The sequence below is a fragment of the Ovis aries genome, chromosome 11 (genome assembly GCF_016772045.2).
Source record: "Ovis aries strain OAR_USU_Benz2616 breed Rambouillet chromosome 11, ARS-UI_Ramb_v3.0, whole genome shotgun sequence".
Lineage (NCBI taxonomy): Eukaryota > Metazoa > Chordata > Mammalia > Artiodactyla > Bovidae > Ovis > Ovis aries.
In genome coordinates this window covers 19,922,835-19,950,529 of record NC_056064.1, presented here as the reverse complement: position 1 = coordinate 19,950,529, position 27,695 = coordinate 19,922,835, and the positions used below count along the sequence as shown (strand labels likewise).

At 55.7% G+C, this 27,695-nt stretch overlaps 1 protein-coding gene across 3 annotated transcripts; it reads right to left on the bottom strand.

Annotated features, from left to right (window-relative positions):
* FOXN1 (forkhead box N1) lies at positions 1 to 27,695 on the bottom strand. Of its 3 annotated transcripts, none has more exons than XM_060394801.1 (9): positions 27,600 to 27,695; positions 14,466 to 14,617; positions 13,611 to 14,069; positions 11,116 to 11,229; positions 9,056 to 9,186; positions 7,626 to 7,722; positions 3,940 to 4,147; positions 3,264 to 3,755; positions 1 to 1,563 (listed from the first exon to the last, which is right to left on the bottom strand). In XM_060394801.1, the coding sequence occupies exons 2-9, from the start codon at positions 14,586 to 14,588 to the stop codon at positions 1,250 to 1,252; spliced, it is 1,938 nt and encodes a 645-aa protein (XP_060250784.1). In that variant the 5' UTR covers positions 14,589 to 14,617; positions 27,600 to 27,695; the 3' UTR covers positions 1 to 1,249. The 3 variants fall into 3 exon arrangements, with proteins under 3 accessions (XP_060250784.1, XP_042112503.1, XP_027831037.1); XM_042256569.2 differs by having other exon boundaries at positions 14,466 to 14,602; XM_027975236.3 differs by having other exon boundaries at positions 11,116 to 11,226; positions 14,466 to 14,602.

Here is a 27,695-nt window from a genome sequence, read left to right as displayed (position 1 = left end):
TGAGACCACAAGGCATTTGCTTTATTGTTCCAGGACAGGGAACAGTGGCAGGCCATCAAGGGTTCTGCTTGTGACTCATCTGAGCCTGGGCCCAACCTTGGGGGGAGGGGTATTCTTGTCACCCTCAGGCCCCGGGTAGGCTGAATCTCCCACTTCAGCCTACTTGGTGTGGGTTGGGCACTCAGGTAGGACACAGTGGCCAAGCAAGTCACACCCCCTTGCTCCAGGTGCATCCTGGACCTGCCAAGCAGTCAAAGAGAGGGGGCATGGGTGCTTCCCCACCAGCCTGAACCAGAGTTCCCTCCCTAACTGCCCAGGCTGTCTGAAACAGAAGTATTCATAAACTGGGACCTAAGCTACATGAAGCTCTCAGGGGTGACTGTAGTGACCTGGAGGGGCCTTTCCTGCATCCAGGGGTGGGGCAAAAGGGCACTTTCAAGTTTCCAAGGGCAAGGCTTTTTCCAAACACTTTGTGTCGGAATTGGGCTCAGTTTGGTCCTGGGGCGGACATTGCCCCTCCTGTGTGTCATCCCCTGGGGGAAGCCAGATAGAGCTTAAGTTAAGGACAGATTGAGAGCCTGGCAGGGTGGGTGCTGTGAATATCAGCACCCTCTTGGGGGCCCACAGACAACTTGGGGAGAGGTTCCATATCTCCTCCTTCTCGATGGGCTGCTGGGATGAAGATGGGAGAATAAATACAGGGGGCTTCTGGGAAAGATCACTCCTGGAGGGGGGCAGGCCTGCAGAGAACGTGGACGTCAGAAGAGGGTTCCAGGGTGGTCTTGGACCTGGCTGGGAACCCTGAGCTTTTGATAACCAAAGCCTTCAGCTCTCAGCTGCCCCCCAATGAAGTCTGTGATATAGTTCTGATTCCTCTGGATATAAGGTATGTGAGTGGGTGTATGTTTGCCTAACTGTGTGTGTATGTGTGTGCGCCTGTGCACATGTGCACAGAGCCTAAGTGTGGATGAGTGTGAGCCATGGAGAGTGCATTTTCTTCTTGCCCAGACACTTGCTCTCCGGGGTCCCTGGGCCAGGAGCTGGTGTACCAGGCGGTGGAAATATGCGAGGGGCAGAATCCTGCGTGGTGACTTCTCCACCCCCAGCTGCCAGCTAACAACCAAGTTGGCTTCATGACATAGGGGACAGGGAGTGTGTTTCCTTCCTTGACCTTTAAGGTGAGCCCAACATGGGCGGCCGGCTGGGACTTCCGGGCCAAGCAAAGGCTGGAGATGCTGTGGGGCATAGCTCAGGCCAGGGCCATGGGCTTGGAGCTGGGGCTGAGGTACACAGAAGGGCCAGCAGGGGCCGCGGCGGGTGCGGGCTCCAGCTCCATGAAGGCCGAGTAGAGGGTGGTGAGATGCAGGTCACCCAGTGCCCCAGAGCCCCCAGTGCCCGGGGGTGCCAAGTTGCCTGTCCCACTGCCGGTCTCAGCCAGACAGGGCCCGGGGGGATAGCAGGGAGGGGGAGCTGGCGGCACCGAAGACGATGTCGGTGATGAGGTCACCAGTACCAAGGGGTCAAGGGCCAAGCTGTCATCCTTCAGCTGTTCCCACAGGTTTCCTATTTGGGGGAGAAAACAGGCGTGACTGGGAGGTACCAACGAGCCCTGTCTGCCTCTCACCCCATGCTCTCACACACGAAAGAGAGCAGGACTGGGGTAACACTGATTGGAGAGCAGACCTCTGGCACTAGCTCTCTGACCGCAGGCAGTTGCTAAACCTCTCTGCATCCTCCTCCCCTGTAGGACATTTTGAAAGCCATAGCCCAGATGATCTCTGTGGCTCTTTTTGGGGGGGTGGGGGAGTGGTCAAGGATTTAAGAGCTGCCTGTTGGAAGGGTTGATGCAGATGCTGTACATTCTGGGGTTACCCTGGGTAGGGAGCCCTAGGAACTCTTCACCCTGGCTCTTGTCCAGGTTCCCAAGGAAGGTGAATGTGCAGCCCAGACCAAGGATCTTCCAGTAATGCACCGCAGCATCCAGTGAGCTGGTTGGGGCTCTCCGTTGCAGGGCCCAAGGAGAAGGAGCAAAGCCCTGTCAGGAAGTGCTCCCCACCGGGAAGCATTGACTCTGGGGTGCAAACTGCACCGCACCTGATCCTTCTCTGTATGTTGTGTGACCTGCATCATGGCTGGCTAAGGCCTGGGGCTCCTCCCCTGGGGATCAGGGCTGTCGGGTGTGGAGGAAGGGGGCTGAACTAAACCCGAGACTGGCTGCCTGGCTTCCAATCCTAACTCTCCTTCTTTCTAGCTCAGTGACCTTGAATAAGTTACTTAACCATGGTGCACATCTGTGAAATGGGTTGAATAATCCCTCCTACCCTATAGGCCCACCTGAGAGAGCGCATGTAAAGTGCCTCACAAGATGCCAGACAGTAGGGCTTAGGTAAATGTTTATCGTAGCCCACGTATCTATAGATTCTTCTGAGTCTGTGGAGCCTGGCTCCCTACTTCTGGAGGGGGCTGCAGCTCTAGTTGCCTTTCTCTAAGAGTAGCTTCCCAAGACCCAGGCTCTCTCCTCATCAGACTGGGAGATCTCTGAGGGTCAGCTGCCTCCACCTGCTTGTGGATGTCCCCTACCCCAGTGCACACAGACGGCCTGAGGCCTGGGTCAGCACCCTCCTTCAAAGCTCCTGTGGCCAGTACCAGGGCCTGGGGGTGCACTGGAGATTAGATGGGAACGGGTGGGATTGGCCACAGGCAGAGATGAAGCAGGCAAGATGGAATGGAAGAGACAGAATCTCTTCCTGGGCCTCCCCTTCTTGAGGAAGATCTCTCTCCTTCTGCATTAGGTGATGAACTCCAAAAATACAGTCGCTTCTGGAAATGTTCAGAATCTCAGTTGCTCACAGTCAACTATGGAATAGACCATCAGCCCCTTTCCAGCCTGTATCTTCTGAAGCTACTTGGGGGGCACACACCCCTGGTCTATATCTTCTTCTGAGGCTGTTGAGCCCAGCTCCCCACTTCTGAAGGGGGATGTCTCTAACAGTAGCTTCCCAAGACCCGGGCTCTCCCAGGCACTTTCAGCCCAGAGCTGAGAGTGGTTTGGTGATAGGTCGTTTGGAACCCATTCAAGGGGCAAGAATATTCCTCTTTGACCCTTCACCAACCACCACCACCCATTCCCCAGCTCTGGGCTTTCTCTGCTCCAGAAACTGGGCAGTTAGCAGACTGCAACCTGGAGACAGATGGGCCGGGCCACGCCACCAGCTGCCCCTCTGCAGGCCTGTCCCCCCTGCCCACTCCCACCCCCAGCTCACCCTGGAAGTCAAAGTCGGTGAGAGAAGGGTTGATGGCATCCAGGTCAGTGCCAAGGTCTCCGTCTGGCAGCAGGGTGTCGTGCATGGTCCTGGCTGGGGAAGGTTCAGCCAGCAGCTTGGCACTGTGGCTAGGTGGGGTGTGGGCAGGCAGAGGCGAGTCCTGGGGGGTGCCCGGCTGGGCCCGCAGCTCTAGATGCCCATCTGGCTGTGGGAACAACGGCTGCGGAGGTCCTGGAGGGGCCAGGCCCGGCGAGAGGTGCGAGTATGTCTGCCCATAGCAGGAGGGCGCATGCCCCCCAAGTAGGTCCTGCAGGGGATTCTTGCCAGGAATGGGGCCCGGAGCTGGGTGGATTGAGTGCAGTGGCTGGGAGAGCCCAGATGGAGGTGCCAGGGGCTGGATGGGGCCAGAGCCTGCCAGCCCAGGGGGTGGGCAGCCGAGCAGTGGGGAGCCCAGCTTCTCCCTCTTGTCTCCAATGAGGCTGTCCAGCTCCTCTGAAAAGGCCCAAGAGAGGACACTGTGAGACCTCCTTTCCCCCCCAGTCGCTCCCAGCCTTGGAAGCACATTCAGGCACTTTCCTTATTCATCAGCTTCCCATCGCCCAGCCTTTCTCACCAGCCCCACTCTTAGTTTTTTGGCTCTGGCATCCCGGGTCCACCGTGCGGCAGGCAGCCTCACCTGGCTTGGCCATGCTCTTGCGCACGGCGATGGGGTCTTTCCTCTTCCACTTTTGCAGCTCCTCCTGCATCTTGTCGATCTTGGCTGGGTTCAGGGCCCACAGGCAGCCCTTGCGAGAGGAACTTCCCGATTTGTTCTCTACCTTCTCGAAGCACTTGTTAAGAGACAGGTTGTGGCGGACAGAATTCTTCCAGCCATCAGGCGCCGTCTGCCGGAGCAGAGCAAGACACAAATTCAGGCCGGGCTCAGAAAAAGCCTTGGCCGTCTGGGCACACAACTGCCACCCACTCTGGGGCTTGTTGAGCTCCTCAGCGACCAGCCCACACTCAGTCCCATCAGTAGTGGGGCAGGGATGGACAAGAACCTCAGTCACAGTTATTAGCACCTAAAATCTATCTCCATCCTATCCCATGCCCTTCAGAGGACTGTGGAGGTGATTCGTACAGGAGGGGCTGGTGGGTGCTGAGGAGGAGGTGCTGAGCCTCCCTGACCTGGGGTTGGACCACTCCCTGCTGAGTCTCTGGGCCTGTGCTTGGACCCCTGTGTGGAGAGGGCCTTGCCACGCTGAGCTCTCTGGGGCTGTGTCTCCCTGCTGTGAGCCTGGCTCTGGGGTGTGGGTCCATGAACTCCTCTGAGCGTGAGGACACGTGTGTGTTGCTAAGGATGTGTGTGTGTTGCTAAGGATGTGTGTGTGTGAGAAAGTCTCTCTAGGGGTGTGTGTGGGTATCCATGATTGTATGTGTGTGTGGGTGTTCACATGCGTGTGCCTGGGGGGCGTGCCCTGGTGGGGAGGCCAGCCCTCAGGCGGGGGATGCTCGTGCCAACAGAATAAACACCCATTAGGAGGCCTGGTCATGCCACCAGTGCAGTAATTGTGCCCAGGGAGGGTTGTAAAAACCATTAGGCTGACTCAGTCGGGTGAGAGGCGGTGGTGGGGGTGCCACTGGGCACCCTCCCCCCACCCACCCGCCCAGAGCTGTGTTCCAGGCTCTATGACAGTCCTGGGCCCAGCAGGGGTGACTGTGGGCAGAGCATCCGCTCTGCCTGGTGAGGTCCTTCTGTGCCCTCACCTCCTGGCCCCTCTCCCTTCCAGCTCACCGTTTCTGCCTAATGAGGGGCAGCCACTCCCTCCTCCCCAGCTCACTTGCCCCAGGGAGCAGCCAGGCTGAATCACGTCCAGCAGAACCAGGCCCCAATGCCAACATCGCTGCAAGTGGTTGGCAGGAGAGGCTGAAGCCTTTCGTAGGGGCCACTGGCCTGGGTCAGGGCGCTGGTTGAGATGACCCCCAAGGCTCCCAGGGTCATGAGAGAAGACTCTTAAGCTACCAGACCAGCCAGCTAGGGGTTCACCTTCAACACCCACAGCAGTCCTTACGAGGAGTCAAGACTGTGTGGCCTAGTGGGCAGAGTTAATGGGCACCGGGCCCTTTTACAGCCCCATAAATCTGTGACTTTGGGATGCCAGAGCAGCCCCCACCCCAGCCACTTCCTGTTTGGAAGAGGGATGGTCAGCACTAGCAATTATGTCCAGTGGCTGGAACTTGCCCTGTCCCACATCCCTGACTCACAGGGCTTCAGGACGCCCATCTCAGCTGCCTTGGGCATGAGTGCTGCCCACCCCAAGGTCCACTCTGTCCTAGCCCAGAAAAATGACCTTCAACTGGGGAATGAGAGCTAGAGGTGGGGAGAGGATCTTTGAACTCTTTCCTTAAGTGGGTCGGAGGGGATTTGTCAGAGCTGGAAGGAACCTATGTGCCAACTGGTCCAATCTGACCATTTTGCAGACTGGGAAGCTGAGGTCCAGAGAAGAAAGGGTCCAGGCTGAGATCACATAAGGAGGCAGGGTCACAGCCAGACTCCAGCTCTGTTCCCTAACTAAGGGCCCTGCCCAGGTCACCCCACTGGATTGTCTTTACCACCTGGGGCCCGTCCCATCCTCACAGATGGTTTCTCTCTGAAGTCAAATGTAAACTTGGGAGGGAGGGAGTGATGCAACTGGCTAAGAACAACAACTGGAACCAAAAAAAAAAGCAGTTAGACCTCTTCACTCCTCAGCCCCATAAAACAGGGATTACACGGCTCCCAGGAAAAATAATTAAGCCAGGAAGATGAGATGTAGGGAGGGGCTGGGGGCCGGGCTGGGAGTTGGCAGGGAGGAAAAGCTGGGAGGAATGGGGCAGGGCCCTCCCCCACTTCCCTCTGGGCCCTCCCCCACTTCCCTCTCTCTGGCCTGACTCCTTGAAGCCTTAAGGGACACTCTAAAAGCTTTACAGGTCAATGAGACTTTGGTCCCCTGACATGCTGGGATTTAGAGGGCAAGCCCTGGATACCGGCTTTGATGCTGCTTGAATCCCAGTGCCAACTCTCTCCTTGCTCCTCTCCCATCCAGCAGCTCTGATGGATGACCATGCTTTTTTGTTCTTGGCCAGAACTCTGGCCATCCTGCCTATTTTGTCATTCGGTGGCAGCTCAGCAAGTACAAACTTGCTGGAATTCTTGTTCAGTTGCTAAGTTGTGTCCCACTCTTTGCGACCCCAGGACTGTAGCCTGCTCAGGCTCCTCTGTCCATGGGATTTCTCAGGCAAGAATACTGAAGTGGGTTGCCATACTCTCCTCCAAGGGATCTTCTCGAGCCAGGAATCGAACCTGCATCTCCTGCACTGGCAGGTGGATTCTATACCGCTGAACCATCAGGAAAGCCCCTTGTTTGAATATCAACCTCAAATTATCTCCAGACAGCAAAATTGGGAAGATGGTGGGGTCAGAAATCACCCACTGGTGGGTGGAGCTGAGTTCTGGATTACCTGGGTCTCAGCTCCCGCCCTTTGTCCGGGCAACAGGTGAGACCCATCAGGTTGCAGGCCTTGGAGAAGGCACTCCTTATACACAAGTTCTGACTTCCCCTGCACCCACCCCAGATGGAGGGGTTTTTGTTGGAGGGCCTGGGCAGCCTGTGGACAAGGGAGATGGGAAGCCAGAAAGCCTGAGCCAGCAGCAAGTGATCCCACCTGCTGTTTGGCCCTGAGCAAATGGAGAGAGATGGGTGCTTGTCTTGCCTCTAGGGAAAGAGTCTGGTAGAGCCCCAGAAGCCCCTTCTGTGGTTGAAAGAGACTAGATCCTGTCCGTGGGAAGGTCAGGTGAAACAGCCAGCTCCCTAGGACACTCTAAGACTGTGAAGCCCACACCCCGCTTTCTGGCAGAACTGCAGCTGAGCCTGCCGCCCACGGAGGCAGATCCTAATCTCTCCCAGGAAGGCAATGAGTTCTGCAGCCCCAGCATCCTGGGTCACCTTGGCTGGCCAGCTCCCACCCAAATTCCTCAGTCCCTCAGCATCTTGGGGGCAGCGGTGGGAACAGCCTCTCATTTCTTCCCAAGCTCTGTCTCCCCGTTTGGGGTAGGTGGATGCGTCTTGAAGCCTAGTAGGTTGCCATGTCCACCGTCCACCAGCATGAGGTCTGACTCCAGCCTGCTGTGTGACCTCTGGCGAATGGCTTGAGCTCTCTGTTGCCCACACAGAACTGCCTTCTGAAGGGCAGACAAAGGGAAGTGTGTGGTGGGAGGGCATACCCTCTCCTGGCTTTCATTCAAACTCATCTCCCACCTCCCAATGGTATCTTCTGGTTCCAGAGAGGTCTGGCTTGCCCCAGGACTTGGGGGTGGTGGGGTGGAGTGGATTTGGGGCTCACCTTGAAGTAAGGAAAGTGCTCCGTCATAAAATTGTAGATCTCGCTGACAGGAAGGCTCCCAGTTTTACTGTTCTTAAGGGCCATGAAGATGAGGATGCTGAAGGCAGAGAAAGCTCTGAGAGTTGGAACCTCTGATCGGGCCTGGAGTCTTCCCCCACCCTCCTACCCTGGCTGAAAGAAGAGCCTGCTGCAGAATTCATGGGTGAGAGGCGGCCGAGAGGAGAAGGGATGAGAAAGTATCCACTGAAGTTAGGAACTGCTGATATTCGAGGGTCTTGCGGCAACTAAGAGAGCTGGGTTACACTCTTGGCTTTAGTCACTCACTAGCTGTGTGACCTTGGGTGAGTGCCTTAACCTCTCTGAGCCTCAGTTCCCTCAGCTTTGAAAAGAAGAAAGTAATAGCTACCTCAGAGTCGTGAAGATTAAGGATGCTGCCTAGCATATAGAAGGTTCTCATTAAATGGACCCTGTCATTACCAGTCAGCCCTCAGCCAATTGCTTGAATATTGGATAGTAAGGGAGGGAACTCAGGTATGTAGGAACTCAAATATGAGCCCCTACAATGTGCCAAGCATATTCTCTCACTTAATCCATCCAAAGGCCTGGATACTGCAGTGTTTTGTTGTTGTTGTTGTTGTTTTGAGGTGAATAAGCAGAGGCTTAGAAAGATTAAGTCACTTGCCTGAGGTTTCACAGCTAGTAAATTCGGAGCCTGGCTTGAACCCGGTTCTACTGGACTGCAAAGATTGCGTGTGCTCTTTTCTGTGCACCATCCTGCCTTCCACAACCCCCTTCTCTGTGCTCCTGGATGATGTGTAAGTACCTTTTCCATTTCCTGAGCTCACCCTGGCTGATGACTTGACCCCACGTGAGGCCTGGCACACAGGAGGTGGAGTATCAGTGTTGGTTGGATGAATGAAAGTTCAGATGGAAGGGATCCCAGATGGGCAGGGTGCTGCTGGCCTGGCACCTACAACCCCAGCCCCAGAGCAGCTGCACTAGGTCTGGTAGATGCTGAGTAACTGAACCACCTCTGCAGACCTCATCCCTCGCTTACTTCTGGTGGCGCTTTAGGGTGAGGCTTCTCTCTGAGTCTGCAGAAGGAGGGGAAAGGGAGAAGCGCCCCCCTCTAAACTGTCAGTCCCAGGGCCCGAGGAGGCTAAAACCTAGCAGGCTTACCCCAGGGCACCAGCATCTGCTGAGCTGAGCCACAGGCATGGCTCCCCAGGGTTGGACGAGAGGTCAGAGGGGAGCTAGTCAAGCCCCGTGCCCCCATGCTGGATTCTTCTCTCTAGCATCCTTTGGAAGTCTACCAGGTATGACTTCCACCGCCCTACCATTACCCTAATTCCTCAAGGATTCCATGTCTCAGTTTCCCCAGGGACTTCTCACCTCTCTTCCTTCTACCCAAGAAGTGCTGAGAAACATACCTGTAGGAGTAAATGGGTTTTGGGAAGAGGGGCTGGTGCCCATCGGTGCTGGCCTGGGGTGCAATCCGCTGGTAGGGATAGTGTGAGGAGCCCAGGTAGGGTACAGGGTAGCTGCTGCCACCTGGTGAGTACTGTAGAGGTCAAAGGGGCAGAGTGGTTGCCATGGTAACCAGTCTTCCCAAGGAAGGAAGTCCCCTCCCCCCACTCATACATCCAGAGAAGGAACTGAAACTAGATTCTTCTCTCAAGCGTTCACCATCCATGGTCATGGGCCCCGAAGGCAGAGCTATCTGAGGCTGGCCAAGGATGTGGCTGTCCTGGGAGGGCCTCTGAGGAGATCCACATTCCAGAATTCAGGATCTCAGACGTCTCAAAGCCTCCTTCAGCATCCTCCTCTCAGGCCTCTAGGTACCCTGGTTGCCATGGTGATAGGACAGGAGCTGAACTAGAGAGTGTGAGGGGTAGCTCGGGCCCCTGTACCCTTTTGGGCAGGTGCTCCCTGGCATTTCCTGGAGTGCTTGGGCCGGAAGTGGGGTGTCCAGCCTGGGCGTTTGCTGGGCACTGGCCCCTTTTACGAGTTTCAGTGGCTCTTTGAAAGGCCCGGTCATGGTGGTGGGCCGGTGAGGGTAGGAGGTGGTTTTCACAGCAGAGGGAGTGGCTGCCAGGGACAGTGTTTTATGGGGCTGAGAGGGGGGTAGGAGCCTCTGACTCCCCCATCTGCTCCAGGCTGAAGTGCTCTTTCCAGGTCACCCGAGAGACACTTGGTGACTGAGTCACCCTCTCTGCAGGCTCCATAAAGCCCTGGGTGCGGCCATCTTGTTCGGGGAGGGGGTGCAGAAAACAGAGGGTATCAGGACAGAGCTGGACCCGGCGAGGCCGTCTGCGGTCCGGTAGCCCCTGAGCCCTGCTGTGGCTCGGTTCCTGTTGGGCCAGGCTGCCTCAGGGACGCCCCTACCCTGGGCCAGACCGTGAGCCCCAGCATGACCCGGCCACTCCAGCCAGGCCCCTCACAAAGCGGGGGTGATCCTGTGTTCCCTCTGCTTCCCTCCTTCTCTCTTTCTCCCCACAAAGCAAGCAGTCTGACCACCCTCCCGCCCACATGCCTGTCTCCCTGGCTTGGCCAACATCAGGGCCAATGCCAAAGAGCTGGGAGTAGAACCTGCTCCACAGGCAGGGCCTGTCTCAGGGCCAGGCTGCAGGTGGATGGAGCTGGGCGCTGGGCAGCCACTTGCTCTGTCTTGCCCGGTGACTCCTGGGAGCTGCCTGGCTGCTCTGGGGCACTTTTCTTTCTCTTTTTAAAAACCTCCATCCCCTGACAGTGTGGGGCGATTACTTGGCATCCTGTGAATTGGGGAGGAGCTGAGGCTGAGCAGTGGGGTGGGGAGCAGAAAGAGTGTTAATCTCTCAGTTGTGTCCGACTCTTTGCGACCCCATGAACTGTAGCCCACCAGGCTCCTTTGTCCATGGGATTCTCCAGGCAAGGATACTGGAAGTGGGTTGCCATTCCCTGCTCCAGGAGATCGTGGGGAGGGCGAATAGGGCCAAAGATGATGGGGACTTGGAGCCTCTATGAGGAAGGTCCCCTAGTCTCACTCCTGGTCCCACCCTGACTAGGCTAAAGGGAAGTTTGAGGCCAAGGTCACATATCAAGATGGTGGCTGACCCAGGCAGGAGCCCATTGTTTCCTGCAGTGTTCAGCCTCATGTGTCACCCCACTTAAACTCCTTTTCTCTTTGCTCAGTCCTTGTCTTGTCCTCTTTCTCTCGTTTTTGGTTCCATCGGGCCCTGCCCCGATCTCAGCCCCACCCTCTTTGCCGAGACCTCTCAGGCACTGCCTGGGTCTCAGACAAGCCCCGCCCACTCCGAGAGAAGGGCGATTGCTTCCCTTCCTGTGAACCCGTGTTCCCCACCCTGGGTGGCCCAGCCTGAGCTTCAGGGCCCTGCTGCCCCTACCTGCCCATCCAGGTGTGCATGCATACACTCACATACACACCCACACATCACACATGAATACAATATCCTGAGACCCTGGGGGAATTTCCCACCTGCCCCAGACCCACCTGATGGAACGGGGGCTGGGTAGGACAGTACATGTGCTGCAAGGGGGGCTGGTAACAGTACATCCCCGGTCCACTCTCCAAAGCTGGGGGCTTGATCTTGACTTCTGACCCCTGCTGGAAGGAAAGAAACAGATGACCAGTGTGGACCTTGTCTTTCTTCCTTCCTACCATCCATCTTGAACCTTACGCAAAAGCAATTCCACTTTGCCTCTAGCAAAGCTTATTCCTGGAGAACAAATACTTGAGAACAGAGGAGGACAAGAATTTCCCGAGGAAACTCGGCAGCTTAGTGGTGGAGCTGGAGCTGGAACTGACTGTGCTCCCTATCCCCCACTTCCCTGCAAGTGAGAGGCTGAGGCTGGGCTGTCCAGGGAAGTGGGGGAGACTTGTCGTCAGCCACACTGAAACTGGGGTAGGACCCTGGAATGGCACAAGGATGCACGGGCTGACCCCACTCACCAAGCCTGGCTCGGGACCTGCTTCCTGGTTCAGGACCACCAGCCCCTCAGAGCAGATCCGCAAAGGACCGCTGCTCTGGAATTCCCATTGCAGAGCCATGGGGAGGGAGCACAGGAAGTGGCCAGACAGGTTGGTCCAGCTGGGGCCCTCAAGGCCCTACCACTTCCTATTCTGCAAAGCCCATGGTAGATCTAGCAGGATCTCTGGAGGGGGCTAGTGTGTCCCCTCTGCTCTCAGCACCCCCAACTCAGAGCCTCTGCTCTCTGTTCTGAGGAATCTGTGCTGTGTGCTAAGTTGCTTCAGTCGTGTCTGACTCTTTGCAACCTTGTGGACCGCAGCCCACCAAGCTCCTCCCTCCATGGGATTCTCCAGGCAAGAATACTGGAGTGGGTTGCCATGCCCTCCTCCTGCCATCCCTCCTCGGGATCTTCCCAACCCAGGGATTGAACCAGTGCCTCTTAGGTCTCCTGCATTGGCAGGCGGGTTCTTTACTGCTTGTACCTCCTGGAAAGCCCCTGAGGAGTCTACCCAGTTGCTAGTCTGCCGGAGCCCTGCACCCTTTCCCACTCTGGCAGAGGGAGTCTGCAGCTGCTGGTGGTGGTGGGGGCTGGATCCTGGCTTCCCACAGGTTGTGAGCCCCACATGGAAACCCCAGGGATGCGCCTAGAGCTCTACCCTGAGGAGGCACCCAGACAGAGAGCACAGCTAGGGAATGGAAGGTAAACCAGGCCAAGAGCAGGTGGACCATTCTTCTTGGGGTTACCAGGGGTCTGGGGAGCCAGCATCTGGGCCCAGAGGGTCAAATCAGCTGTGAGCTCTTTCCTGGGTGTGCCCTGGGGTGGCTGATGCAGAGATATCCATAATCGTAGAATCTTAGGCCTAGAAGGGCCATGAATACTATGTCCAACCCTATCATTTGGCCAATGATGGGGCTGAGCCCATAGAAGGGAAGGGATGTGCCCAAGATCACTCAATGAGTCGACCATCCTGCTGTGGGTCTCTGGGCCCAAGTTCTTCTCCTTGGTCTCTATGGGACCTCAGTTTCTTCTTCTGCAAAATGGAGATAGTGGGAACTCTTTAGAGGGTTGTCGTAAGGATTAAACAGGGTACTTGAAAGGAAACATCTGGCACAGTGACCAGAGGCTGGCACTGAGTGGACATTTACGGGGCAGTAACTGATGGGATGGGGCTTCCCAGGCGGCTCAGCGGTAAAGAATCTGCCTGCAGTGCAGGAGACTTGCAGGAGATGCATGTTTGGTCCCTGGGTTGGGGAGATCCCCTGGAGCAGGAAATGGCAACCCACTCCAGTATTCTTGTATCTGGAGTAGGCACAGCCCCAACTGGGAGTAGGTTTTCCTCTTCCCAAGGCAATAAGCCTATGGGGTAGGTGCTGGTAAGTATATTTTTCTGATGAGGCTCAGAGAGGTTAAGTCACTTGCCCAAGGTCACAGAGTTTATGGGTATGGCTATGAAAGGACATATTGATCTGCTAAGGTGCTATCAAGGTATTTCTATGAATACACCCAGGCCGCATTCTAGGTAAAGAATGGGGCCCAGAAGTGCCCTTTGAGAAGGCTTAAGTCCTCTCCCAACTCTGCATGCTGCTGCTGGAGTGGAGAAGTGGTGCTCTGTGACTCCTCCCTAAGCCCTTTCTCCAGGCCCCTGGAATGTGTTTTTCTTCTCGAATTTACATATGGGTGTGAAGGTCTGGCTGGGGATTCTTGACTTTCAAATAAACAGAGAGAAGCTGCATGTAGGAATCCTGACTCAGGAGCCTCTGGGGAGTTTCCAGCATCCCAGGGTCTGACCAGACTCCCTGACCCGACCCCTTTGACACCGGGCCAGGTCAGCACCCTCTCCCTCAGCTGACCTGGAGGCTCCGAGTGAAGCTGAAAGACCCCAACTCTCTGAGCTTGCAGGTGCACACTGACCCTGAGTAGAAAGGTCTGGAAAGGGGATGGCAGAAAGTTTGATCTCAGAAGGCTTTCCGGGAACTGGCACAGGGTGATGGGGTGCGCGCTGGCGCTGGTACTCACCAGGACTTGGGGGCTGTGCTCCTGGCTGGGGTAGGGGAGCCCGTTGCACCAGACGTCCGCAGGGAAGCCAGGCAGGAAGGCCTCAGCCTCCCCCACATCCGCAGGGATCTCCTCAAAGGCCTCCAGCGCCCCCGGGGTCTTAAAGGAGTGTCCATCGAGGGCCAGGGCAGTCTGGGCCTCGGGGAAGACATCCTCATGGAAATGTCGCTTATATGGGTGGAAAGGCACATGGCTGCCCTTGAGGAAGCGCCCGGGACCGCTCGCAGGCCCCTCCTCAAAGCCGAAGCCGGAGTACTTCTCTGAGGGTGAGAGCCGGAAGGGGCCCGGGCCAGGGCCGGCTGGGCAGTGGACTTGCTCGGGGCCCGGTGACGCGACGCTGGGGCTGTGTGGGGGCAGGGAGGACTCCTGCTCTGGAGGGCCATCAGGCACAAAAGACGAGCAGCTGAAGCCGGCATGCTTCTGGGGTGGACAGAGGGTAGACAGCCTGTGAGCGGAGGCTGGATCCAGCCCCGCCTCTGTGCGAGGGTAGAGGGTCTGTGGCTGAGCTCTGGGGAGCCCCCGGTGGAGGAGGGAGACCTAACCTGCCCTTGGAAGCCTCGATCTGATAAGGATGCACCGCTTTGAACCTCAGTAGGACGGACGCACAGCCCTGCCCTGGGAAAGTCCCAGACCAAAGGGACAAGCAGAGGCCCAGGTCTCAACACTTCGGGATCTGGGAGTCCCTGGGTACTTGTTTGCTGGGAGAAAGCATAAGACGGAAGCAGGGAGGTCCCAGGGGGTTGGGGGTGATGGCCCACCTGCTGTCGTGCGGCCCTCTGGTCTTGGCCTCAGCCCAGGCCAAGGCCAGGTACTTACGTTCTGCGGGGCGGGGGAGCCTGGGAGGCCTGGTGCCTGCATGAAGTCCCCTTGGGGCTCGCCCTCCAGCCTGGCAGGGCCCGGCAGCGTGACGTCAGACTGTGGCGGGAGTAGCGACACCATCACCCAGTCCTGGCCTTGAAGAAAGCCGGCTGTGATGAGAGCGAGGACCAGCGTCCAGGGCTGACCAAGCCCGAGTCCACCCCTCCCACCCCCTCCCCGGGCTGGGACCCTGCCTCCAGCCAGACATCTGATGAGAGAGAGAAACAGACAGACAGAGACAGACAGACAAGCTGAGAGAAACATCAGAAACAGAAGGAAGCAGATAAACAGTGTGAGAGACAGACAGTGAAAGACACACAGGGAGAAGCTGGGGAGCCTGCAGGACGTGGGTTCTGGTGGCCCCGTGGGCCTGGCATGACACTGAGGACTGTGTGGCCTCTAGGGTTTTCTCCTGTGTCTGCCACACTCCAAAGTACCTGTGACTGTGCAGGCCTCTGCCCTTTCTGAGCTTTAGACTCGCCATTCGGAAAACTCGGGGCTTGCACTAGGCGACACGTGAGGGCTCTTTCTGCTCAGACATTCTAGAGTTAGAGGAGAACTCTGTGTCCAGCACAGCTGGTCAGGACTCAGCTCAGGGACGTCCCTGGCAGTCCAGTGGTTAAGAATCCTTCTGCCAGTGCAAGGGACACGGGTTCAGTCCCTGGTCCAAGATCCCACATGCCACGGGGCAAGTAAGACTGTGCCCAACTAGAGAGAAACCTGCTTGCTGCAACAAAAGATCCCATGTGCTGCAACTAAGAGCCAGTGCAACCAAAAGTAAAGAAATGAATATTAAATAAGAAAAAAAAGACTCAGCTCAAAGCTGGCCTTTTTCTTGCCTTGCTAGCTGTGTCAGCAAAGCTCTGAGCTTCAGCATCAGTCATCTGCAAAAACAGGGAGAGAGAGAGAGACGCCCTCATGCAGACGTGGGGTTAAATGAAATTATGCACGTGAATATTGAGCACAGTGCCTAGCTATAGCAAGTGCTCGATAAATGCTAGCTCCCCTTATTAACAGCATGACTGATATGCCTCTTACTGTTACTAACCTCAGCTCTCTGTGTTCCTCTCCACCACCTACAAAGGGCAGTTTCTCCTGAATGTATTCCTCTTTGCCCGAGTAAACTCTGAGAAAGTCTACCCTGAGCAGAGGGCCTGCTCTGGGCTGGCCACTATATAAATGATTAGGAGAACTTCCTCATCATTTGTCAAAATAATCCTGTGAGGAAGGTGCGTTATTAATCCTACTTTCCAGATGAAGAAACTGAGGTTCAGAGGGTTTACGTGACTGGCTCAAGTCACCTAGCCAATCCTTGGAAGAGTCAAGTTTTGAACCCTTATCTGGCCAACTCTAGAGTCTATGCTCCCGTTAATTTCTTTGCTTAGTAGTGTCAGAGTGGGGGTGCCTGAGCTAGGGGGCCAAACAAGAAAAGCCTGAGGTTGACACTCACGCAAGACCCCCTCTGGCAGAGGAGGACAACTTCATTTCCCCGAACTTGCTGTCCTGGGAGCTCTGGGAGGGATGGCTGGCCTCGGAGGCCCGCTGTGTGCCCTGCCTGGGGTTGGTACATCTTTGCTAAATAAGCTTACGGCTTTCATTTGACAAGGGGGTGGTGGCGACCAGGAAGGGAAGGCATTTGCCTGAAGTCCCTCAGAGGCTCAGTGGCGGAGGGGGCTGGGAGCTGGGGTCCAGGTGGGGGGCTGGGGGAGGCTCTCCCGCCCCTTCAAGAGTCCCTGCCGCCCCTTCTCTATGTCCTGGTGCCGCTCACTCGGCAAAGCTAAATGTGGCGTGACTGGGGAAGCGCCGAGCTGGCCGTAACTGGATACCGAGGTGGAGCAGGCCCCGGGCCGAGGGGCAGGGCAGCCCATCTCTGGTTCTGCTTGAGCGCCCGGCCTGGCCCCTGCTCCCTGGAAGCCCTGGACAGCTAGGGCCCGCCTGCCCCGCTTGGCCCCGGGCCAGACCTGCTTTCCCCAGGCCTTCTCCATTCCCTCCTGACAGAAGGCCGGGGTCCTTCCTCCGCCCAGTTCTCAGGCTTTGTAACACATGGGGTGGTGGTCGCTCTCCTCTCTGGAGGCAGAATAGCACGTGGTGAAGAGCAAAGGTTTTGGGAATTCCCTGGCGATTCAGTGGTGAGGACTGTGCACTTTCACTGCTGAGGGCGTGGGTTCAATCCCTGGTCAGAGAACTAAGCTCCTGCAAGCGGTGTGGTGCAATGCACACACACAGAGAAGCAAAGGCTCTGGACTGGGGATGACCTGAATTTGAGTCCCAGCTGTGTCACTTTCCTGGTTTGGTGACTTTGAGAAACTGTGTGATTCTGTTTCTCCCTTTGCTCCTGTGATCATGGGGCCTGGGGGCCCACCTCATAGGGCCGTCATGAAGATTAAGTGACATGATGTGTACCAGGTGCCCCGCACATAGAAAGTGCTCAAGGAGGTATCATGCACATCTGGATTCATTGGCCAGACGTGGCTGCGGCTCCTGACCCCACACTCTAGTTTCCCTGATGGTCTTACCGCTTCAGGCCTGGGGAGACTGGCTAATGACCCCATTCCCAGATGACAGTTGCCTTTGTAGTCAGGCCCTGTCTGCCTGGCCTTTACTCAGCCTGGCCCCAGGGGCTTCAGACCCCAGCTCTGCTCCTCTGAGACGTGAACCTGGGGAGGCCTCTCTGAGACTCAGAGTGGGCCACCCCTCCTGTGGAAGTTCTGGCCTTCCCAGAAGGGCCCCTACAGCCTCTGTCTCCCCCTCATCCTGGCAGCAGCCCCAATGTCCTGGGGTGTTATCGGTAGCCCAGGCTGAGTTCCTGTAAGTCAGAGGCCTTACCTGAAGGCTTTAGTTCCCAGCCGTGACTTTCATATCCTGGCTTGGCCAAACCACTACCCCACTTCCTCTGAGCTCCCAGGGACAGGATAAGAACCAGGGAGGTTAGGCAGAGTTCAGAGGCCAGTGTCTTGCTTTGCACTGGGGGTATAGACATCCCTAAATGAAACTCAGTGAAGGAAGGAGGCTTTATAACCTCTGAGTAGGTTTTATAAATGATGACTCCTGATTTGATGACAAACCCCATTGATTGCCTCGGCTGAAATCCTGTTCTACAAATCGGGAAATGAGGTCCAGAGAGGTTAGGTGAGTTGCCTAAGGACACACAGCCTCAAGAAAGATGAGATCCTTCACCGACTGCCATTTCTAAGGGTCCTTTTGCCTCAGGGGCTGGGCAGAGGGGCTTTCATTGTTGTATATGGGGTGGGGACTTCTGTCCAGCACAATGAAGGACTCACTGTGGAGGGGAAGGTGAGGCTGCCTTGGCTTCTGACCCCTTTCTCAAATAGCCACAGGGGCTCCTAAAGTTGGATTAGCTAGTTTGGAAACTCTAGAGTCAGGATTGGGTTTGAATCCCAATAACAGTGGGACTTTGGTTAGGCAACTTGCTCAACTTCCTTCCTTGGGCTTCAGTTTCCTCATCTATAAAATAGAGCTAATAATACATACCTCTCTGGTGGGTTAGATGAAATATTGCTTGTAAATAACTTAATGCATAGTATGTACTCAATAAATGATAGCTATTATTAGTAATTAACAGTGGGGCAGAGTATTTTAAAGCTTGAGCTCTGGGGGCGAGGACCAGGAAAGGAGAAGAAACTCCTCTTTCCTACCTCTCACCTCCATCTCCCTGACATCATCCTCCTGCATTGGCAGAGGCTGAACTTCCCTCCCCCTGACCCTCTGGCCTCAGAGGTCATTTTAGCCATTCCCCTGAGGGAGAATGGCTGCAGAAACTCCCAGGGATTAGAGTAGGAAGAGAGGGATATGACTCTTGCTTTGGATCTCCCAGGAGTCCTCTCTGATGGGCGCTGGCCTCTGCATTCAGGAGGAATCTTTCAGGGAACACTGACCTTTACCCTGCCTGCCTTAGTTTCAGAGGGCACAGTGGGACGTATGTCTGCAAATCCCATCAGCAAACCATTGCAGGAGGTCCAGCGAGCGCTCTTCCTTCCTCGGATCCTAGGAGCACCCCGATGGCACTCAGGACTTGCCACTCAGGGTGGGCTCCTCCACTCACAACCTGCCCCCTCTGGGGCTGGAGCTAGGCCAGGGCTTTCAGCTGGTAGACTGCGCTCTGGGGTCCCTTTGACTATAAGGACTTTCCTAATCACAACTCTATGTCTATAAAATACTCGGCAGTTTACCAAGCACTTTTGTCTCTATTCTCTCATTTCATTCTCCCTTTGCCTCAGAGAGTAGCAGGCAGTGGTGTGCTGGAGTCAGCTGCTATGGACTTGTTAGGGCCAATTGTACAATTCACTTTTGGTGAAAGTGGCCCAAATCCTCAAATTGGCAGTGGTGGGAATATCTATCCAAGGAAATTAGCAAATGTTACAGATCAGCGCCCCCTGCCACCCACCTTTTTTTTTTTTTTTTTGAGAACTGGTGGGTAAACATTTATCACATACCACTGGTAGGGGAGAAAGGCCATTAATCCCATTTTTCAGGGTAGAAGATTGAGGCTCAGAGAGAATGACATGCCCAGGGCCAAACAGTTAAAACTGAAAATATCTCCTGAGTCTCAGGCCTCAAGAGTCCCAACGACACCCTCAAACACACTTCAGGTATGTAACCTTGGCAAAACATTATCTGAAGACCAGTTTAGCGTCCAGGTATTCTGTCTAACCTCTGCTCTCCAAACTTCTCCTCCTTCTATGATCCTGCAAGAGTGGGAAGGCTGGGGTAGAGATGGAATAAATAGACTTGATCTTCCCTGGAGTCAGAGGGAAGAAAGAAATGGTCCTCTAACCCGAATAGAAGGCATGATGAGGAAGAAATTTCCCCAGAAAGTATGACTGTGGGATCAACAACCATCCTGGTGGCATCTCTGCTCTGTGTTCTTGCAAACAGCTAGGCCTTTTGCCCCTTGTACCCAGCACCCACCCCTCAGAGACTCTTTTTTTAGTACCCCAGGATCAAGGCAGAGGGAGCATTTGTGGGGTAGGGGTCAGGGAAAACCCTGTTTGCTGGTTGTGTGACCTTGGACAAGTCACTTCCCCTTTCTGTCCTCAGTTTCCTTATAAGTAAAATGATACACTGGGACCATTTGCATCTAAAGATGCTGATGCTGGTCCTGTAGATGTGGATGTGGTGCACAGAGCTGTCATCTCTGGGCCCTCATCTCTGCTCTTCCTTCAGGAGGAAGGAAATCCTCAAGGGGACCAGGAACAGCTGGGTGAGTTATTATACCCTAGATGGGAGGTGCTGTATTATCACTCCCACTTTATAGATGAGGAAACTGAGGCTCAGAGAGGTTAACCTGACTTGCTCAAGTTCACTCAGCTAGTAAATGATGCTCCCCACGATTCAGACACTGGCTTCAAAGCTAGGGTGCTTAACCACTATGCTCCACAGCCCCACCTCAGGAACACCTCAGCTTCCTTGCTCACACCTGGAAGCCAGAGCGGCGGGTGGGGGGCAGGTTTCCTTGGGAGGGTCTGTCCCCGTACCCCCTGTGGGCAGCTGAGTCACAGAGGACACTCAGGGCCCTCACTGGGCTCTCTCTACACTCCCTCCCACCCGGGCTGCTCCTACCTGCCCTTTATGAGAGAGGTGGAGATGGTGGAGTTCCGCCTTAATGGTTTCTGTTGCTGGCTGCGGCAGCATGTTTTACAAGGGGTGGGGACCGTGCCCAGTGCTGCCTGTGGCCCCACCCGGGGCTCCACCCGCCTGGCTGCTGGGAGGGGTCCCCTGGAGCAGTTCAGTAGTTACCTCGTAGGGGTGGCAGGGAAGGGCCCGGGGGCCACTCCTGAGGCTGGGCACCCTGGGATCCTGGGAGCCTGGGATTTCTAGCCCCGTTGCTCCCATCTAGGTTGGAGGCTCTGAGGTCGAAATCCTGTCCCCTCTGGCTCCTGACCCTGGCTTGGTATCAGGAAGTGGGTCAGCTGCCCCTGCCTTGAGATCTGATTAAAGTGCTCTGAGAAGCAGCTACAGATGGAAAGGGCAGGGGGTGGAGCAGGGGAGAAGAAAGGATGAAGAGCTATCACGTCTCCCCTGGGGTACTTTCCTCAAATTTGACCCACTGACACCCAAGACTGGGTCATCGCCATCCCCCCAACAAGGACTCTCCTTCAGCCATTTCAGTCACTCCCCTGCCTCTGGAAATAGGCTGGTCCTAGAGTACCACTCAATATGTCTGTCCTGAAAAAGCACTTGAAACATCTCCCATCCCTGGGGCTGAGCTGGAAGTTCTTCCAGGTGTCTAACCTTGATCTCTCTTGTAAGCTTAGTCCTCCCGCCCTCTTCTTCGCCAAGAGCTAGTAAGCGGCAATGGACTCAGTCCTGCTCCAGGATGGATCCCAGCCTTGCTGCAGGTGTCGAACTCCAACAGCTTCCTGCTCTATTCTTTACCCAGCAGCCCTTCCTTTCTACCATCCCTGAACACTGTGGGCAGCTTCCCATCTCTCCAGCCTGCTCCCAGGCCCTGCCACCCAGCCCCGGCCCCAAAGGAACTGAACCCAAGCACTCACAGCAGGCTCTCAGCCGTGGCCACCATGGCGGCTTCGGGGAGTCATTCAGCCCAGCAACTCCCCAGGAGCCTCCATCGAGGTATAAATACTCCCACATGCCTGGACCAGCCCCCTGCCTGAGGGCTGGGGCGGGGCTGCCTCCCCAGGCCAGGCAGGCAGGTCACATGCCCCATAAATGCCACAGGACCACAGGCCCTTACCAGCAGCCTTGGGGAGACCTACTGGGGCTTGACTTCTTTGGATGGATGAATGACAGATGGATGGAGGGAGGGATAGGTGTATGAATGGAAGGATAGATGGATGGATGAAATGGACAGATCAATGGACAGACAGATTGATGGGTGAACAAACGACTGGATGGGAAGCTGGACAGATGGACAGAAAGATGAATAAGTGGACAGTGGGATATATTAATGGGTGTCTTTGAACTGCCTTTGGATATACTCATTTAGTAGATGGGGAAGAAAGAGGTGCTGGTTTCAAGGAAATAAAAAATGCTATTCTAAGCTCCCATCCCTCTCTTTCTGAGACATTCCTAACAGACCCCCTTTTCTCCTCTGCTATGGCCATCTAGTCAGAGAGACTGGCTCTACTGGGTTCTCCTTAGGGTCCGTAGGTGACCCTTTCTAAGATACTTCCCACCTAAACACTCCCAACCCCCAGGAATCTTTTGGTCCTGGTTATCATTCATGGTCTTTTCCTCCCTCCGACCTACTCTGGAGTTCAAGCTCTGAGGCTGTTGCTCCCAGAAGCAAAATCAGCTTGCCATCCAAGTTTAGCCGGGGCGGGACGCGGTTGCACAGTGCAAGATTCTCGTTTCCAACAGCATGAGACCCTCACACAGGCAGTTTAGGGAGAAGCTGTGCTCCCATCCCCCACCTTCCCCAGGAATTTTTAAAGGCATGACTGGGTCTGATGGTGAGAACAGGCCTGGCAAGGGACTTGTGTGTGGACCAGGTGACCTAGAACCACTGGGGGCCTGACTGGGGAGCTGGGCTCCTAGGAGGTGGGGACTGTTTGCCTGCTTTATCCTCCCGGGGGGCAGTGTACAGAGAGCAGGGGTCTGATTTCCAAAGAAAGTTCCTTCCAATCTTCAGTCTGCCCAGCTGTTAAAGGGATCCAAGGGTGGACGATGAGATGGGGAAAGACAGAAGGGACAGGAGGATTTTTCGCAGATGATAAAATACGGCCTTCATATTACAATGAGCTTCTTCCAGCCACACTGGCTAAAGAGTGAGTGAGGAACGGGCTGGGGGATGGGGTGGAGTTGCTCACCTCTGAGCACCCATTAGTTCTGTGATCCAGCGTTCCAGAAGTCCTGCCCCCATAATCAAGCTACTCAGGGCTGAGCCTGGTGGTCCCATTTCCTGTGGGTACTTTAGTAACTGGCTCTGCCAGTGACTGGAAGCTGAAGATATGAGCTGTGAGACCAGCAGGGATGACTGGGGCCTTGTTTAACCTCATCCTCTAGCTTGGCATTTATTATCTCAGATGCCCCTCCTGCCACTAAGCCTCCTCTCTCCCCTCACAGGGGTTCCTTCTGATCAAGGACCCCAGAAACTCCTTTCCCAGCTCTGCCATCAGCCTGCGCTAGTCACAGAAATTAACCTCATTTCCTCCTTTCTAAAATGGGATCCTCTTTTTTGCCCTACATACCTCACCCGGCTGTCCTGGGGACTGAGTGAGGACCAGGATGTCAGAATTCTCTGAGGAAGATAAACCAACACCATCTTATGGTACCCCCACCTCTTCTCCTGGGACCCTGGATCCACAGGATTTAAGGAAAGAGGAGGGGGCTGAGATCTTTGCCCCTTCAACCGTCTGCCCCTCCCTGAGTGCTCTCCGTAGGACTGGTCCAGACCCCTTTCCGCCTGCTCACCTTAGTGGGGGCATGAGATGAGTCAGGAACCTACCATCCCTTGAGCCAGGGGCCTCTCATGCTCTGTACATATCATTATCAGAAGGACTGCTCATTATTGCCGATCTATTATTAGGGATATTAATTCTGTCACCACTACTAATAATACAGATCGAGCACAAGACAAATACACACTGGTGGTGCCCCCTCCCCTAGTGCCGTCCAGAGTACATGTGCAAAGGATCCTCCTGGCATTGTCATCCCAAAGGACTTTCTCTCCAAAACCGTTCCCACCTTGAGCAGGTTGGGCATGACAATGAGAAGGCCCAGAGAGTCTGAGCCTCTTCTCCAAAACCACATGCTCCTTGGGGTTCAGTGTGGGCTCAGGGAACTCCTCCCAGAGGGAGCTGGGGACCCCTCTGATGGCAAAAACTGCCACAGTCACTCTGCTTATGCCAGGTGGAAAGTCTTAAGGTTGGGTTTTATGATCACGGGGCTCTGTGTGTGTGTGTACATCCTCATGCACACTCTATGCCTTCCAAGACAGATGGGCTGGTGTAGCCTGGGACAAGGCTGTGGAATTTACAGGTGTAGGTGGGATCTGCAACTGTCTCCGGGCAATCTGGTTCCAGGGACACGCCCCACTCTGGGAGTGTGTGTGTGTGTGTGTGTACGTGTGTGTGTGTTGGTGCCCAGGTTGGCTGTAGTTTGTCAGAAGCAGTACTTTCAGACTTGGGAAGCAGGGCTTGAAGTAGACCAATCATATGTATCCTCCCATGAGCATGGGGTGGAGGCTTAGGGTCAGATCTCTGTGAAACTCAGTTACATCCTGGCGGGTCCTGAGGGGTGCCCACCCTCTGAACTTCCAGAGTAGCCATGGGAGCATGGGTTTCCTTTTCTCTGTGACTCACAGCCAGCTCTAGAGTCAAGTTCCCTGAGAGATCACGATTCAGCTAATTCTCTCCCCAGCCCCATTAATCTGAGCTGACTAAGCAAGAACCACAGGCGGAGTAGAGACCCGGGGATGCTCACGACTGCAGTCATTCCTAAACAACCCAGCAGGCTTTCTTGCTTTCGCTTCTGCCCATCTCCTTGCTTTGGGCCTGGCCATGCCTAATAGGACGGGTTATGTTCCAGGCATTCCCCCACAAATGCTGCCGCCGCCTCCCTTGGGGCCCTTTGAGGACATTCTTCATCTCCCGGTTTCACAGGACACACACCTGCAGTGTCTAGAGATCCATTTGGACATCACACTTGTCTTGTTGGACTTGAACTCTTTCCTTGTGCTTGGCCAGCATCCAGCCTTTAAGATCCAGATAGGGTCAGGAGGCTGAGTGCTTCTCCAGAGATGATCCTAGCCAACCCATTTTGCCCTACTGGCCATGGCCCTGGGCTTTTCCTAAACACCGGGAAAACAGAGCACATACCAGGGCCTGGCAGGGGCATCGATGAAGGCTGTTGAATTCCAACGGGGATCTCTGATGGGGAGACCCATCTAGGGGAGGTGGAAATGGTGTGGGATAGGAAGATGGGGTTGGGGCTAAGGGTGAAGGTGGGGTGAGGGAGAGAGCGAAGAGAGGAATGGGGTGGTGGAGGTGAAGGTGAAATTGGGGTTGGGGGTTGGACAGGAGGAGGGCTGGATCAGGGTTGGAGATGAGAATGGGGGTATAGAGTTGGGTTGTGAAAGGAGATGGAGCTGGAGTAGAGGGGTTACAGATGGGGTGGGATGGAGGTTGGAGAGGTAGAGATGGAAGAAGGGGCAAAGGATGGGAGGGAATACACTGGAAAGACCAAAATTATTCAGGGACTTTGATGCTCCTGAGAGACGCACTCTCCCAGAGGTCATCCTGTCATTCCCCTGCTCCTGGGCATGTTGCCAGCCCAACCACACCCATCGCAGATCAATGGTTGCCTCTCCACTCAGGAAACCACCTCCTGTGGTCACATGCATGCGTGCTAAGGCGCTTCGGTCGTGGTTGACTGTGTGACCCCATGGACTGCAGCCCGCCAGGCTCCTCTGTCCATGGGGTTCTCCAGGCAAGAACACTGGAGTGGGGTGCCATTCCTTTCTCCAGGGGCTCTTCCCGACCCAGAGATGGGACCTGCGTCTCTTAGGACTACCTGCCTTGGCCGGCGGGTCCTTTACCACTAGTGCCACGTAGTGCAGCTGAACTCAATTTCAAAGGCCGAAGCAGCTCTCTAAAGTCTAATGTCCCTCTCTCCTGTTGCAGAAACCAATCTCAGTTTGCTAAAACCTCCCTCACCCCCGCCCTGCAGCCTCAGCGGGGGTGGTGGGCTGTGACTGAGAAAGAAAGAGCGGAAGGCATATCTATGGGACCTCTGTCCCTAGCCTGCTTCTGTTACCAGGGAGTAAGGGAGGCAGGCAGAAGAGCCTCCCAACAGACTTCTTCTCATTAGAGCATGGAGTCAGAGAAACTAACAGAGGGGCAGTGGGCATAGGGCCTCATTTCTGTCCCTTCCTGTACAGCAGCTCGTCAGAGGTTTCTGTGTGACTTAGTCTCTGGATAGGTGCTTAAGCCCTGTGCAGGCAGTGGGGTTTCTGCTAACCCATGAAGACTCAAGCTGGAAGGAAGGAGGTTAGACAGGAAGAAGGACTTCCTGGCAGAGAAGGATGGAGAGCCACGGGAGGTGGTACTTTCCTCGTGGGCAGACAGAACTCTCCAAGGGGAAAAAGGAAGGCTTTTCCTGAGACCAAGGTGGGGCCATAAGACAGCTTCCCAGAGGGCAAGTGTCCCCAGGGGGCTTTCGCCTTTGTCTCCAGCTGCCCCAAGCCTTCTACCGCCTCACAATGAATGAAGGCGCAGCTGTTAGCTGGGGGCCACGTGAGGTCAGTGTGTGGCTGAGACAAAGATAGGGAAAAGACGGGGGTGCTCTAATCCCCTAATCTTTCTTTTGCCTTCCCAGGAGCAGAATCGAGAGAGTTCTGGGGCTCCCTGAGCCCCTGGGAAATAGAGTCCTCTGAGAACTCCCTGGCATTCCCGGGAGAACAGGTTCCTGGCCTTGGGAGGTGAGTGAGGCGCCGGGCCTGGCGGGGGGGCAGCGTGCCTCGGCAGGCCCTGGAGCCCGGAGCTGAGCTCGGCAGAGGCAGCAGGGGCGGGGCTGGGCGGGGAGCTGGGACGACATGCGCCTCTCCCCACGGCACCTTCCTTCCGGGGGACCTGAGTCTCCCCCAAGACCCAGCCCCACTCGGGCCCTGCCTGGCCCACCATGAGATGGGGGTGAGGCTGGGAAGGGAGGCGCTGCCCTCATGGGTTGGAGATGCCTGCTCTCTACTGCTTGCATCCCAGGGGTCAGGGAATGCCCAAGGTGGTCAAAGGGCCTGAGCTGGGCCTAATGGGGACAGGATGGAGCGCAATGCCAGCCTCTCCCTCTCCCCGTCTGATCAGCCCCGAGGAACTGGATTTTATCAGGAGGGAAAAGAATCCTAAGGGGACAGGCAGAGCTGGGCGCTGCGGCTGCAGAGACTTCAGACTCCAAGAAGGACTTCAGGACTTTGAGGGAATGACCAAGTTTCCTCTCCCGGAATTCGGAGAGTGGGGAGAGAGCAGACCTGCCTGGCATGGGAAATGCCCAGCCTAGAGGTTGGGGGGACAGACGAGATGAGTTCTCAGAGGAACTCAGACCCCTTCCACTCGGTCCTATTCCATTGAATGGCCATGCCTGGCCATGCCTGGCCGCAATGCAAACGTGTCTTCCTACGCCTGTTGGTGCAGAGACGAGAGGCAAACACGCCCACTTATTTGAGTCTGTTCTTAATCTAACTTGGACACTGGTGGAGGGCCTGGGGACTCCACGGGGAATGCCAGAACCTTACCTGATCAGATGGGGGTGGGGAAAAGCCATGTGAGCCCCAGGGGGGTCTTCCTTCTACTCTGGCCAGTTTCCTAAGGGCCTTTGCTCCCCAGACCCCCCAGTTCCAGGCATCAAGGGTCTGAGGGCTCCCAGCACATCCCAGGTCCTCTCACCAGGCCTCTCGGTTTCAGGGGTCTTGAGGGAGAGAGACATCCCTGGGCCTCTGGGGGAGTCTGCCCTGAGCTTAGCATCACGTTCTGGCTGCAGCACCTGTTTGCCACCTGTCTGCTTCTCCACCAGCTGCATCCTCCCTGTGGCCCAGGCCTCCCCACAGGCCCAGGCACCTAGACCCCAGCTGGGGCTGCTCAGAGATGTTAAGTGATTCCTTGATCAACACACATCCTTAGTACCACCAGGGCAAGGGCGATCCCCTCCCCTCACCGACCCCAGAGCTGGGTTCTCCCCTCTTCACTTGGACAAGCCACTAAATTGGGAATCTGCCTCTGTCCTTCAGCTCTAGTTTTCCAGTGTGTTAGCCCTTCTGAGCCCTTATTTCCTCCCAGCACATGGTGGCCAAGCATACCCTCTCCAACACGGAGATACACACACATGCACACACAAAGTCCACCGAATGCCGGAATGGAAAACCACGCGACAGCAAGAAGGATTGAAGTCAGACAAATCTGGAACAGGAAGAAGAGGGAGGAGCAAGGAGAAGGGGGGTCCTCTTTGGCCTCCAGGCACTCACCCCACTTCCTGATTCTCCCGTAAGCAGCAGCGAGAAGGAAGGGAGCACCCAGGTGCTCCCACTCACCCACAGGACCCGTTAAAAAGGCACCCCCCTCCCCATTCCCTGGCCCAGCCCTGCTGGCCTCCACGGCTGACTTGGACCGGGTCTCCTCTTACCTGCTCAGTGAAGCAGGTCAGCGTGGGGGCCGGGGTCTGGGGGGCCAGGAGCTCCGTCTGTCTGTCAGTCCGTCAGCTCGGCCGTCCCGGGTCTGT

Bases quoted from the DNA above. Each gene is read 5' to 3' on its own strand.
- FOXN1 (XM_060394801.1), bottom strand. From the start codon at position 14,588: ATGGTGTCGCTACTCCCGCCACAGTCTGACGTCACGCTGCCGGGCCCT. The intron at 14,070-14,465 runs GTAAGTACCTGG...TGTCCACCCCAG, and splicing joins GCTCCCCCGCCCCGCAGAAC to AAGCATGCCGGCTTCAGCTG. The intron at 3,756-3,939 runs GTGAGGCTGCCT...GGGCCTTTTCAG, and splicing joins CAAGAGCATGGCCAAGCCAG to AGGAGCTGGACAGCCTCATT.